General features: G+C 47.6%; 1 protein-coding gene across 1 annotated transcript; it reads right to left on the bottom strand.

Annotated features, from left to right (window-relative positions):
• Positions 1–252: 252 nt before the first annotated feature.
• On the bottom strand, positions 253–11,684 carry LOC121434866 (dehydrogenase/reductase SDR family member 4). The gene is made up of 8 exons (XM_041633888.1): positions 11,374–11,684; positions 10,149–10,326; positions 5,317–5,418; positions 3,083–3,153; positions 2,939–2,990; positions 2,542–2,676; positions 2,056–2,111; positions 253–526 (listed from the first exon to the last, which is right to left on the bottom strand). Exons 1-8 carry the CDS (start codon positions 11,502–11,504, stop codon positions 412–414), a joined length of 840 nt encoding a protein of 279 aa, XP_041489822.1. The 5' UTR covers positions 11,505–11,684; the 3' UTR covers positions 253–411.
• Positions 11,685–12,513: the final 829 nt, after the last annotated feature.

Here is a 12,513-nt window from a genome sequence, read left to right as displayed (position 1 = left end):
GATTCAGAGCAACGTGATCATCTTCGTTTTATTTGGACCTTATTTGTAAATGGTTAATTTCCATTTCTGTTCCTTCCACCCCGGGCCCCTTCTATCTCCCCTCAAATTCTCCAGAGACGGTGGAGGGGGACTTGGTCTTTATCAAGGTAGCCACGGTCTCAGCAAGTCCCTTTCTATCCCCCTAACCCCTCCTCCCCGCCCCGACGCAAAGCCTTTTACAAGGCCATAGCAACAACAGGAATGCTCATATGATCACATTTTGACCACAGAGAAGCCAGGAATTTATTATCGGGTAGAGCTGATTTTGTGGGGTGAAAAAAAGATTAGCGGCAAGGAAGGGTGACAGAGGCAAGGTGGATTTCACCCCCACCCCCACCAGGTGGAGTTAACCTCGGCAGTCTCTCTTGGTCCTCAGAGGCGAGAAGGGGTTCCTCCTCCAACCACTACTGTCTCGCCATTGATGTAACTGGCATCTTCAGAGCACAAGAAAGAAACTATGCCCGCACAGTCCTCTGGTTTGCCTAGCCTGGGAAACGGGTAGAGAGCAAATGTAAATCCAGTTAGCCTCTCTCAACTGGCCCACAGCGCATGAAATTTGCTTAAGAATTATCAGGTGGAATCCGGTGGTAGCTGCGGCACAGGTTTTTAATCCCAGCACACAGGGAGGCAAAGGCAGGCGGATCTCTGAGTGCGAGGCCAGCCTGGTCTACAGAGGGAGTTCCAGGACAGCCAGAGGAACACAGAGAAATCCTGTCTTGAAAAAAATAAAACCAGGGGCAAAAAAAAAAAAAAAAAAAAAAAATAAAACCAAACAACAAAAACCAACCCACCCACACATATTAAAAAAATGTTAAAAAGAATTAGGTGATTTTCCCGAATCAGTGTACAGTTTTTTTAACCTATTAAATAGGGTGGTTATGATTATGTGGCTACTATTTATATAAGCATAAATACTGATTCCTGCAAAACCATACTATATTTAAATAAGAAACACTGTTTTTAGATACCAGGATGCAGAGTGGAATTGATAAAACGGTGAACAATTATTTCATGTTTCAGAAGAAACTGTTTCAACATGTATGTATACTAGTCCAGAGTCAGAGAGTCTTTGTGACGGGAAATGGCATGATCAGGTTATTTCACTTGTACAGGCTCAATGTACAGAGCTTTTTAGGAATCTACTTTTATCCTTTTAAGATCAGATACAAGAATGTGCAAAATCGCGTTGTTTGGATTGTGATTCTGTGTGCTCCAGAGGTGACCGTGAGTGAGTAGAAGGCCTGGACGAGCATTTCCTCAACGCAGCTGCACACTGCCGCTGCGTGGGAGCCTCGAAAAAAAAGGAAAGGAAAGGAAAAAAGATGTGCAAATTCCACCACGGGCCAATTAAAGAGAAGTCCCTGGGAGTGTGCCCTAATCAACTGCGCTTGTCAAAGCATCCCCAGACGATTCAAATGTGCCACTAGGACTCAGAATCACTGGGGTGTATCACCCACTGGAGTCTCTAGGATGGCAATGCTCTGACTTGTCAAGAAGATGTTAACTAGGCCCAGCTTCAGCAGGACTTTGGGAGAACTGGAGGAAGGCGGATGGAATGTTTACAGGACACTGCCAGCATTTGTCCTTGAGGGGTCAAGCTAGAGCAGCCAGAAGGCAGGAAGAGGGGCAGTGATAGAGACCTAGCAAAAATGTCTGAGTAGTTCAGTCAGCCCACTGGGAAAGAGAGAAATTCCTTCAGGCTGAGTCTGGGCTCAGTGAGCTTCATAGACATTTTCTCTGGATTGTAGGGTCATTAGTCTGAGCCTTGGAAACACCACTGTCCTCTGGGTTCTGGTCTCCACAGGTTCGAGGTAGAGGCAGACAGCAAGTGAGACCTCGGCTTTGCTTTTGGCAGTGGAAGCAGTGTCCTTGGTTAGGCCATAGGAGTGGTGGGCTTCTGAGTTGTGAAGTCTAGAGGAGCATGCTGTGTTATCCGTGGGACTGAGAGCCAGGGCTGAACTCTGACTTTATCCACGCTAATTCCCGTTCCCCCCCCCCCCCACCGTGTCAGCTTACCTTCTAATTTGCATGTATTCTTTTATGACGTCCTCTCTTGATCCATCCTTCCATAGCTGTAGGAAGAAGAGAAATCTTTTTATGTGTAAGAAGAGGAAAGCATGGGAAGAGAAGGGAGGGGACTGTCTGTCTCCACAGCATCTGGGAGGGTTCACATTTTCATCTCTTATTTACGACCTGCCCTCCCCACCGCGGGACTCTACAGTCATTCTCGTCAGGTCTTATTCAGCAATTTTGCTTGGTCTCCTCAATTCTCAGCCACTTTAGGAGACAGAATACAATATGGGTACAGTCTGAATTCCTCACCTTGGTAGAACCCATGTAGGAGGAGAGGGGGATGTGAGAGTCTGGTCTGGGGAAGGTAACTGGTAAAGAAAGGGGGATACGCACAAGCACAGGCAACAGGGATGGGAAGGGGTAGGGGTTCAGGCACTGGGTTTCCCTATCTTTCCAAGGGTCTAGGGGTACAGTGCTCTCCCTTCTCACCGCACTGCTGAAATGAGTCTTAATGAGTCCAGGTGCCAAGCAGTTCACTCTAATGTTCTTTGAGGCCAGCTCCGCAGCGAAGTTCTTAGTAAGACCCAGCAAAGCTGTCTTACTGACATTGTAAGCGCCTAGAGCCTAGGGGAAGAAGAGAATGAGTCAATTCAGTACTTTGCAGGTCATCTTTGGTTCTTTGTACAACAGAGGTGGGAGCACCTCCTGTAAAGAAGGGTCACAGTCAGAAATGGTCCTGTAGTCTCAGGTAGGCTAGAGTTCATGGAAGCAAGGTGTCTGTTTTGTGGAAGGGGACTTGGTAGAGTGAACTTAAAATACATCCTTGGGCAGTTGGAGGGGTGAGTGGCAGAGGATGGAGGCCAAAGTAGAAGGGGTAGGTTCTTACAGGGAATCGAGAGAAGGCTGCCACGGATCCCACAATCACCACGGAGCCGCCTCTGAAAAGGAAAGAGAGCTGACCCTTTTCGGCATAAAGACCACTGCCCACGTGGGGCCCATCTCACCCAAGCCTCCTCTCTGTATTGGTTACCCTCGTTTCTCCATCTCCGGCACCACTGCTTTTATCAACATGGCTGTCGCTTTCACATTGATGCTCAGAACCTGAAGCCAACAGAAAGGAAGACAGGGTGAGTGGGTTCTCGCAAGGCCACCGTGAGCGGGAGTTACGTGGGTTCTCTGGAAATGCCTGTTGGAGTCGAGAGATTTCAGGGATAACCGACCAAACAATGGGAAAGATTCAGGTCATGGTTGGGTAGGTGCAGCTCATAGCTCGTCTTACTAGAGGACACATGAGGTCAGGTGATCAAGCATCTCTCCTACCCAGCCAGTCCACAGTCAGCTTGACCTCTCAGAAATGCTTTGGTTTTGAGCTGGATTTTGTGTTTCTTCTAAGAAGGAAACCTGGAACTGGGTCATTGCTTGGGCCTACATTGCAGTGGGCTGGGCTTCTCAGGGAATACGTAGCCTGACCTGAGACACCTGGGGGAGTAGAGGATCTCCAGGATGGACCATCGGGATGGGTCTTACCAGGAAGTAGAATAATGAGGGAACATCTCCCCGGGAGCCGGGTATACTCCGCAATTACAATTCCCATATCTCAAAATTAACATTTAAACGTATGACTTTGTTACATTGTTCTGAGTAGTGGGTTGCTCACCTTCTGTGTTCCTGTGCCAACTTCTTAAAAATTTTAATTGTACTTAAACATTTGAGACAGAAATACAGGGACTACCCAGCATCCTTTACCTAGAGTCAAGTTATATACCTTTTGCCTGATTTAACCTCTTCACATATCTGTATAGTTTTATTTTCTTACTCTGTAGTCCAGCTATCCTGGAACTTATTCTGTAGCTCAGGCTGGCCTTGAACTCATAGCAATTCTCCTGCCTCAGCCTCACTAGTGCTGGGATCTCATGCCCAGCTTTACTTAATCTTGTTTGTGGGATATGTGTGTCCATGTAGAGGTCAGAAGTCAGTGCAGGGTATTTTTCTCAGTCGCTACTACAACTTATTATTGTTTCTTGAGACAGGCCCTGTCACTGACTCTAGAGCTCATGGATTTAGCTGGACTGAGTGGTCAGTAAGCTCACACCATGGTCTTGTTTTCCCTGGTTCTGTGATGATAGGCACTCTGGAGGTTTGACATCCAAGTCACTCAACATCCTTCTCTGGCCTCTGGGACCACTGCATGTATGCGGTGCACAGACACACATACAGGCAAAACACATCCACATAAAAATTTAAAAAAACAATTTCAGTTGGATGGTGGTGGTGCACACTTTTAATCCCAGCACTTAGGAGGCAGAGGCAGGTGGATCTCAGCGAGTTCCAGGACAGCCTGGTCTACAGAGCAAGTTCCAGGACAACCAAACTATGCAAAGAAGCCCTGTCTCGAAAAACAAAAACAAAACAACAAAAAATTAAAAAAACCTTTCAAATAAAAAGTACTGATTTACAAACTGGTTTTATTTAACTTTTACCAAAAGAGGCCTTTTACTTTCAAAAATAAGCAGAAACTAGCTCACTGAAGAACATTTTGGCACTCTGGTCTTTATGTTTGAAAAGCTGATAAACTATAATATTTTTGCTATCCTTAAACTTTCATGCTGAGAAATCCATGGGGGAATCATAAGAACTTAGCATATCCAAATCATGTGGGAATAGTGACCTTAGGTTAAAACTTTTCGTTGAAGGGTGTATGTAGATGGGAGAATTACATTATGAATACGATGTGACAAGACAGGGTCACCTGAAAACCCACATCCTAGCACCTTTGAGACACCTAGAATTGTCTTAGCAGTGTGGGTAGAAAGAGAAAAAAATAGGTCATATCCAAAGGCCGTATGCTATAATGCATCAACTTTTATAATTTCACCAAGATTGACATTTCAGTCAACAGCAGTTATTAACATTCCCAACTAATGAAAAAACATTCTTTTCTAACAGCTGAGAAGGGGGCGGGTGGGTAAGTTTAAGCATGGTATTGTTGGCCTCTTAGCTGCCATGTTTCTGCTGGAAACCAGGAAGAAGGGTGTGGGTGAGGCTAGGGGAGGGATGGGGGGTTGCTGGAAGCCAAGGTGGCTAGCACAGAGCAAATGGGAAAAGTGGGGGGGGGGAGGAGAGTAGGATGTGGGGAGCCAACAGCCACACAGGTTTTACCAAGTGAGCCTTTCGCATCCACACGTGGAGAAGGCGCTCTCCAGGCGGGCCCCATCTGTGCTGGCTGTTTTCTGAGGCCAGCTCCCTGCTGCTTTAACTTCTCACCTTGTCCCACACCTCCTCCGTGGTGTCCATTAGGTTTCCATAGAAAGGATTGACAGCAGCATTGGAGACCAGGATATCAATGCCTTGATGAAGCTTCACAGCCTGGAGAGGAGAAAGGTGTGAGTCAGGGCTACAGCTAAGGGAGGGAGGTGCACTCATCAATGTTGGAGCAGTTGTCAAATGCCTTTCTCGAAGCGTGTTCTCTCTAAAGCCACCCTAAGCTCTGCTGACATTTGAAGCTATTATTTCTGCGCTTCTTTCAATCTGCCGCCTCTTCTAAGGGCAACTCTGACCCTTTGTTCTTTTCTTTACACTTTCCTCTAGTGAGCGCCCACATTCTTATGTCTCCACTTCTCACCTCAAATCTATTTCTAGACTTCCTCTTGAGTCCCAGCCCCATTTCCTCGAGTACCTATTGACCATTTTCCTTGAGGATGTCACCACGACCTCAAAGCCGGCCTGTCCACATGTACCTGAATGAAGAGAGATCCTGGCAAAGGATCATCCTAGCTCAATTTCCTCGTTTTCCTAGTTATGACACCTAGGTCGGAGGAGGTTCATTTTTCAAGCTTGTAACTCAGTAATCATTCTGTAGGGACATTTAAGAGCAGGGTGGTCCACTTCTTTAGAGAGGTGAGGGGATTTTTATCCCCTCAGATACAGTGGTGGCTGAACTGAGGTCAGACTCCAACTCTAGCAGAGAGCTGATTCCTAGGAGCACCCCCTCTCCCAAGCCAGTTGGGAACATTATGAAGACAGTTGTGCAGGAGAGCTGCAATGGCGCAGCCAGCTGTGCAGGAGAGCTGCGATGTTGAAGGCAGCTGTGCAGGAGAGCTGTGATGGTGAAGAGTTTCTGGCTTACAGACTTTGACACTAAGCTTTGATGCCACTTTCCTTTCTCTTTTCGGCCCAGTGGTACAGAGGAGGCGAGGTGGAAACTGAGGCTTAAACGGAGAAAGTCAGGAAAGGAGACATCTCACCTCCTCATTGAGTTGTGTGGTGAAGGCTTGGGAGGACATGCCAACAAGCATTGTCAGTAGTTAGAAGCCACCTTAAAACCAGGTTTTGTGTTTGCCCATACCTGGCAATTTTGAAGCCTTGGGCAAATAGCATGTAATGGGCCGTCAATCAACTTTGTGCCTCCAATTTGGCAGAGGAGGGGTGTTCTTAACCATGCACACCATCTGTTGGCTTCCCCTCTTAACTAATTATTCCCGCTAACTAGGTGCTGAGCTCAGTTGTTTCTACACCGTTAAAGGAATACCCAGGCTGTCAACGTGTCCATTTAACAAAAATTTAAAATCACAGGGTCCTTTAAAACCATTCCCAACTGATACTTGCTCGTGCATTCTAGATTTTGGTATTGTCACCCAAAGTCTCAGCCACCTGGCTTGGCTCTGTGCAAAAAGCCCGATGACATGTGACTGGCAAGAACATAACAGAAGGGATGTGATTATGTCATGCTCTGTGAAAGTCAGGGAGGGGGAGTGGGGGATGGGTTGCCCAGAGGGTTCTCTCCCTCTTCTGACTTGTCTCCCTCCCTTTCATGCCTGTCAGCACAGACAGGGAGAAGTCTGTGTGTTGACCGAGCATCATAGAACCACAAAAGTTAATGAGAAATGGGAGATGATAGTCTATTTTTGTGACCCCAGCTCTGGGGAAACTGAGGCAAAAGGATCATAGGTTTGAGGCCAGTATGAGCTACAGAACAAGACCCTGTCTCAAACCCCGATATAAAAAGTCATCCCCCCACAAATGCTGAGTGAGAAAAGACCACATTGATGTCTCTCAGAGTTTGTTCTACAGGTATGATCAGCACAATGTGTTTTGGACCTGTCTGTTTTGACAGTTACGCATTTAAAACAAGTGGGGGATCTGTAGACCTTGTCTCAGCACACTACCGCTGAACTGTGGTGCAGGGCGGGAAGTTAGGATCAATAACCATGGTTGTGGAACAGCAGACACAGAAAGAGAACTTCTCGAACTGCTGAGGGCTACCCCATCACTCTCCACCTGACATCTGCTGTACGACGTCCCAATAGTTGTGATTTTTTAAATGTATGTATGCATGCACATGTCTATGTGTGTGTATACTATGTATGTATGTGACTCGCCTCTTCTAGATCTCATTTCTTGGCACGTGGTTAGAAAAGTCTTCGTTCCCACTGTTTCTTGAGCAATCTCTTTGTCACTGCCCTTGTCCTGGGTGATAGCCAATGGCTTCCTTACTGATATTCTTGTCATCTTCTGTGTTAATCCTCACCATCGCCAGATTATCCTTCTTTAAATAATCTTCATTTTGCTCCAAGCTTCACATAGATTCTATTTGCTGCATAGTCATTGACACTCCTTTGGGTGGCCGTGGAAGTCGCTGAGTCCCACCCAAGCAGCTCACTTCCCACAGTTCTAGCTCTTGGCTGAGGACTGGCAGAGTTCCCCTCTTCCCTCCAGTCCTTGGCTGTTTGTCCATTTACCAGGCTCACTGGAGCCCTAGCCTCATCCTGTCTGCATATTATCACTCATTCCTTGAGGTCTAACTCAAGCTTGACTTCAGGGCCAGGGCTGCAGGATGCAGGATTTGTTAAGTGGACCTGCTGGTGGCCAGAGGATTTTCTTTTCTTCCTCCTCCTCCTACTTCTTTTTGTTTTTCTGAGACAAGGTTTCTCTGTAGCTTGGTAGCCTGTCCTTGGGAACTAGCTCTTGTAGACCAGGCTGTGGTCACAAACTCCCAGAGATCCACCTGTCTCTGCCTCCCAAGTGCTGGGATTAAAGGTGTGCGCCACCACCACCTGGCCAGAGGATATTTTCTTAATAAGGTCTTTCTTCTTTTCACGTGCATTTGCAAGTTTATATGTGGGTGCACATGTGTGGAGGCCTGAGGTCGATGTCAGGAACCTTCCTTGGTCGCTATTCTACCTTATTCTGTTGAGTCAAGGCCTGTCAGTCAAACCCAGAGCTTGCTCTGGGGATCCTATCTCTGTCTTCTGAAGCTGCAATCACAGGTGAGCCCCTAGACACACCTGGCACTTATGTGGGCCTGGGAGCCTGACCCTCAGTCCTTTTGCTTAGAGAGCAAGAGATTCAGTGGCTGAACCATCTCTTGAACCCCCCAATACCATAGGATTTTGACATGAAATTGTGCATGGCTCTGGGTTTGACTCAAGCACTGCTGTGTGTGCGCGTGCATGTGTGTGTGTGTGTACACACACATGTGCATGCCATGTTCATTTTAAATGTCACTAGTTGGCCTCTACTTCTTAGAATCAAGACTATAATCTCAGGCTCTTCCAGAAGTCTATGACAGGCAATACAACTTTTCTGGACTCATATTTGGTCCTTTGAGGAGCATATTAAATATCTGTCAACAGTTCTTTAAAACTGAAATTATCATCACTGGTTGACCTTACAGAGGACCCTGGTTTGGTACCCAGGACTTGCATGGACTCTCACAACTCTCTGTAACTCCAGTTCCAAGGGATATGGCACTATCTTCTGACCTCCACGGCATGGAACACACATAGTGTACATGGAACATACATACATGCAAGCAAAAACATCTCATGCATATAAAATAAAAATAAATAATAAAAATGGAACCATCTTATTCTATCTTTCCCACTTCAGTCAACTGTTGTTTAAGGTCCTCCTCTTCCAAGAAGGCTGCCCAAATTCTTTCTGCCAGCTGTCCGACACGTTCACAGCTGTGCTCTCTCTGTGCTGGTAAGTCCTTCCTTGTACTTTGAGGACTAGTGCTCACCCTGAGTCTTGAGGGAAGATGTACCTTCTCTGCAGCATGATGCATATTCATACACAGTTGGAGTCTGGTGCCAAGTGTCACACCTGACATGGGCTTAGACTAAAGCCTATTTGAGTACCCAAGGACTGGCACTACATAAATGGGGGAAGTCTGTGGCATCGAAAGAAGGGAAGGTCTGGGTTGCATCACAGATCTTTCCCTCCTGGCTGAGAGACCCTGAGAGGAGTCCTTCTGCTATGTGACTCGGTCTCTGTAAATACAGGGAGAAGAGTCCTTGCCTGGGCATGTTGGCTCACATTGTACTCCCAGCCCTGGAGAAGCGAGTTCATGGCTACAGTAGGCTACAAAGTGAGTTCCATACCACACTAGCTCTAGCATGAGATCCTGCCTCAAACAAACAAAACAAAACACCACCACCAACAACAACAACATGCCTAAGGCTCTGCAGAAAAGAAATGGCTCCTGGTAGGTGTATGAGACATGGTGAGCTGCCTCGTACGAGCACCCATGAGCTCGTTCTGGAAGGCAAAGAACAGGACAGCGTTTATTAGGTCATCCCAGAGAATCAGGACCAGCCATTTTTTGGGGGGATGTCTAAGGGATCTTGCAAGGCTGAAGCACCAGAGTGGCTTCTGATTCTCTTGCTGGGAGAATCTGGTGGTTCTTAGACTTGAGGATGCAGATGTAATAGAAAAGTCACACAATAATGCATTGGTGAGAGGCTGGGGAGATGGCCCAGTGGTTACGCACTGTTCACACAAAGGACCTGAGTACAGTTCGCAGCATCCACGTCAGGTGGTTTGTAACCACCAGCTCTAGAGGATCCAAGACTCTCCTGTGGGTTCCCCAGGTACCTGCACCCACAAGCACTCCCCCTGACATACTCACAATTAAACATAATAAAATAAATCTTTAAAAGATTATTGGTGGACTAGTTTGGGTGTGGGACTAGGATGCTGGCAGGAGTCAGTGCTGGGCTGTATCTCATCAGTGCTGTCTTAAATTCAGGGGTGGAGGTACAAGCTGCCTCCCTTCTGCCACCTCTTGGCCCCGAGCCCATATCCTTCCTGCTCACCGTGGTTAGCAGCCTTTCTCGATCCTCTGGCTTCCCCACATGGCACACGATGCCAGAAACACTCAGCCCCTCTCCCTGTAGTTTTGCCACTGTACGGTCCACATTCTCCTGTTTGCGGCTGCTGATGACTACATGGGCCCCATCTTCAGCCAGACGTCGGGCGATGGCGAGGCCAATCCTACAGTGTAAAAAGAGATACATTGTCAAGGCCTCTACAGCAGGATAAAGAGTGAGAGCATACAGGCTTTCTCTCACTTTGTAGATCAGGCTGGCCTTGAACTCACAGAGATAAACTTGCCTCTGCCTCTTGAGTGCTGGGATTAAAGGCACGCACCACCACCCCTCAGCAAGCTTTGCATAGTCCTATTAGATAGAGTAGATTTAATGGTGCAGACAGAAGGATAAACTCAGATCATTTAATTATGATCTCATCTTTCACCCCAGGTCCCCATGACCTGTCATGATCTACAACAAACCTCATGACTGGTTATTGTATCCAGCTGGGAGAGAGGGGAGAGAAACGCCAGGAGTACACATTAGTTGCTGGGCAGGGGCATGAGGTTCTTGCTTGAAGGAGCCCATATCCCTAAATATCTCTCTTACCAGACTACAACCTCATTATTCTATCCATTCTTAGATATGGGGGCCTTTATGGAAGAGCAAGACTCAAAACACAAATATCAATGTCATGTTTTACAATTGCCAGATGTTAGCTTTTCATATACATCTGTATTCTATCTAGGTTTTCAAGGAACTTTTATCTATCAAAGTACTGTGAGATGAAAAACAGGATAGCTAAGAGTGGTGGGTGAGACAGGCTGGGTTGGTGGCCAAAATATACAGACCTAAGCACAGATCTGGACACAGGATCTTGGGTTTCATTTGGTAAGGGGTCTGGACACTGGTGAGAGCTATCAGATGGAGTGAAACCTTGACTGGCTGTTTTGGTCTTCCCATACTCTAGGTGGAGCTGTTGATTGGGGGCAGCCTATAAGCTTGGGGACCTGGGTCCACCGCGCAGCACCCAGCCGTCTGAATGCCAAAGGCACGCAAGGGGCTGGCTGGTGGCAGGGCCACGTCGAGGATTTGAAGAGATTTCAGGTCCACTGTGGGTTTCGTTTATCTCCCCCGGGCAGGCCTCTGGCCGTATTCGAGGCCTGTGGACAAAAGTTCAGGAGTTGAAGAATACTTGTTTCTGGATGGAAACTCTGGCTCCCGTACTCACCCGTCGGTGGAGGCCGTGACCAGGGCCACCTTATTCGCGAGCGGGTTTCGGCGAGTCACCCCGGAGCTGGCCATCCTCACCAACTTCCACGCTCGAGTCCAGCCACCTAGCAGCAGTCCCGCTTTCTGCATGGGTCAGGCGGGGGTTGGGTTGAACTTTGCTAGGGGAGGTGACAGTTGAAAGGCGGGAGGCCGGTCGTGCAGCGAGCGTCCTGTCTCCCCAGACTGCCTGCCCCGACTTCCAGAACTTGTTCCGGAGAGTCCCGGGCGACGGGGAACCGCTGAGGCTGCTAGCGCTCCCTGCTGCCTGCTGGCGCCCGCACCCTCTCAATCATTAACCTCTGCCCGACTTGGGACTCCATGCGAGTTCTCCGTCCAAGTTTCCTGTAGACCAGCCTACAGCTCTTCTCTGCAGGAACACTCAGACTTTTCTGTGCCCCAGCTGCTCTTCACACATATGCCATTTTTTGGCTATTTTTTGGGGGTGGTGGTGGTGGTGGTGGTGGGCGAGTTTCGGTAGAGGAAGCTTTGAATCTTTTTATTTTCCTTCTTCTTTAAACCTTAAATAATTCTTCTTTCAAAAAAGTCTGGGTTTATATGTGAGGCTGCGGAGAGAATTCATTTTGTAAAGTGCTTACTGGACAAGCATGAGGCCCGGGGTTGGATCCTCAGCATCAACATAAAGAGGGTGTGTTGGTTAACAGCTGTGATCCTAGCTTTGAGGAGAGGGTCAGGATGAGGGCTGAGGCTTCTGGCTGGCTGCCCTTGCCAAGCCTGTTCGCTCCAGCCTCAGAGAAAGACCCAGGTTCACGAAAAGGGTAAGATGGAGCACTCCATGTTGACCCCTGGTGTTTACACGCACATCTCCCCACCAGCAAGCACACTATCATAATAATAATAATAATAATAATAATAATAATAATAATAAAAGCCCTTTGACTGGTAAAAATAGCTTAGTCAGAAAAATAGCTTAGAACCCCACTTCTCCCAAGGCTGCACCTGATAACCGGAACCCACTGACATTCCTCACTCTAGATAACCAGGCAGTCCTAGGACCCCACAACGTCCACTAGACAGGATATAGGCAGAGACCAAAAGCAAGACTCTGTTCTGCACACCTGGAGAGAGGCCACCTTGATCT

The sequence above is a fragment of the Microtus oregoni genome, unplaced genomic scaffold, assembly GCF_018167655.1.
Source record: "Microtus oregoni isolate MIOR12 unplaced genomic scaffold, Mior012 000045F_ref0000178, whole genome shotgun sequence".
Lineage (NCBI taxonomy): Eukaryota > Metazoa > Chordata > Mammalia > Rodentia > Cricetidae > Microtus > Microtus oregoni.
Note: the sequence above shows the minus strand (reverse complement) of the source record. Positions and strands in the feature narration are given on the sequence as shown.

What these genes read in the sequence shown, in the direction of transcription:
- LOC121434866 (XM_041633888.1), bottom strand. Translation starts at nt 11,504, where the DNA reads ATGCAGAAAGCGGGACTGCTGCTAGGTGGCTGGACTCGAGCGTGGAAG. An exon ending in CAGCCTTCTCTCGATTCCCT is followed by an intron (nt 2,677 to 2,938) that starts GTAAGAACCTAC and finishes TTCTTCCCCTAG; the next exon opens with GCTCTAGGCGCTTACAATGT. An exon ending in AGACTCATTTCAGCAGTGCG is followed by an intron (nt 2,112 to 2,541) that starts GTGAGAAGGGAG and finishes TTCTTCCTACAG; the next exon opens with CTATGGAAGGATGGATCAAG.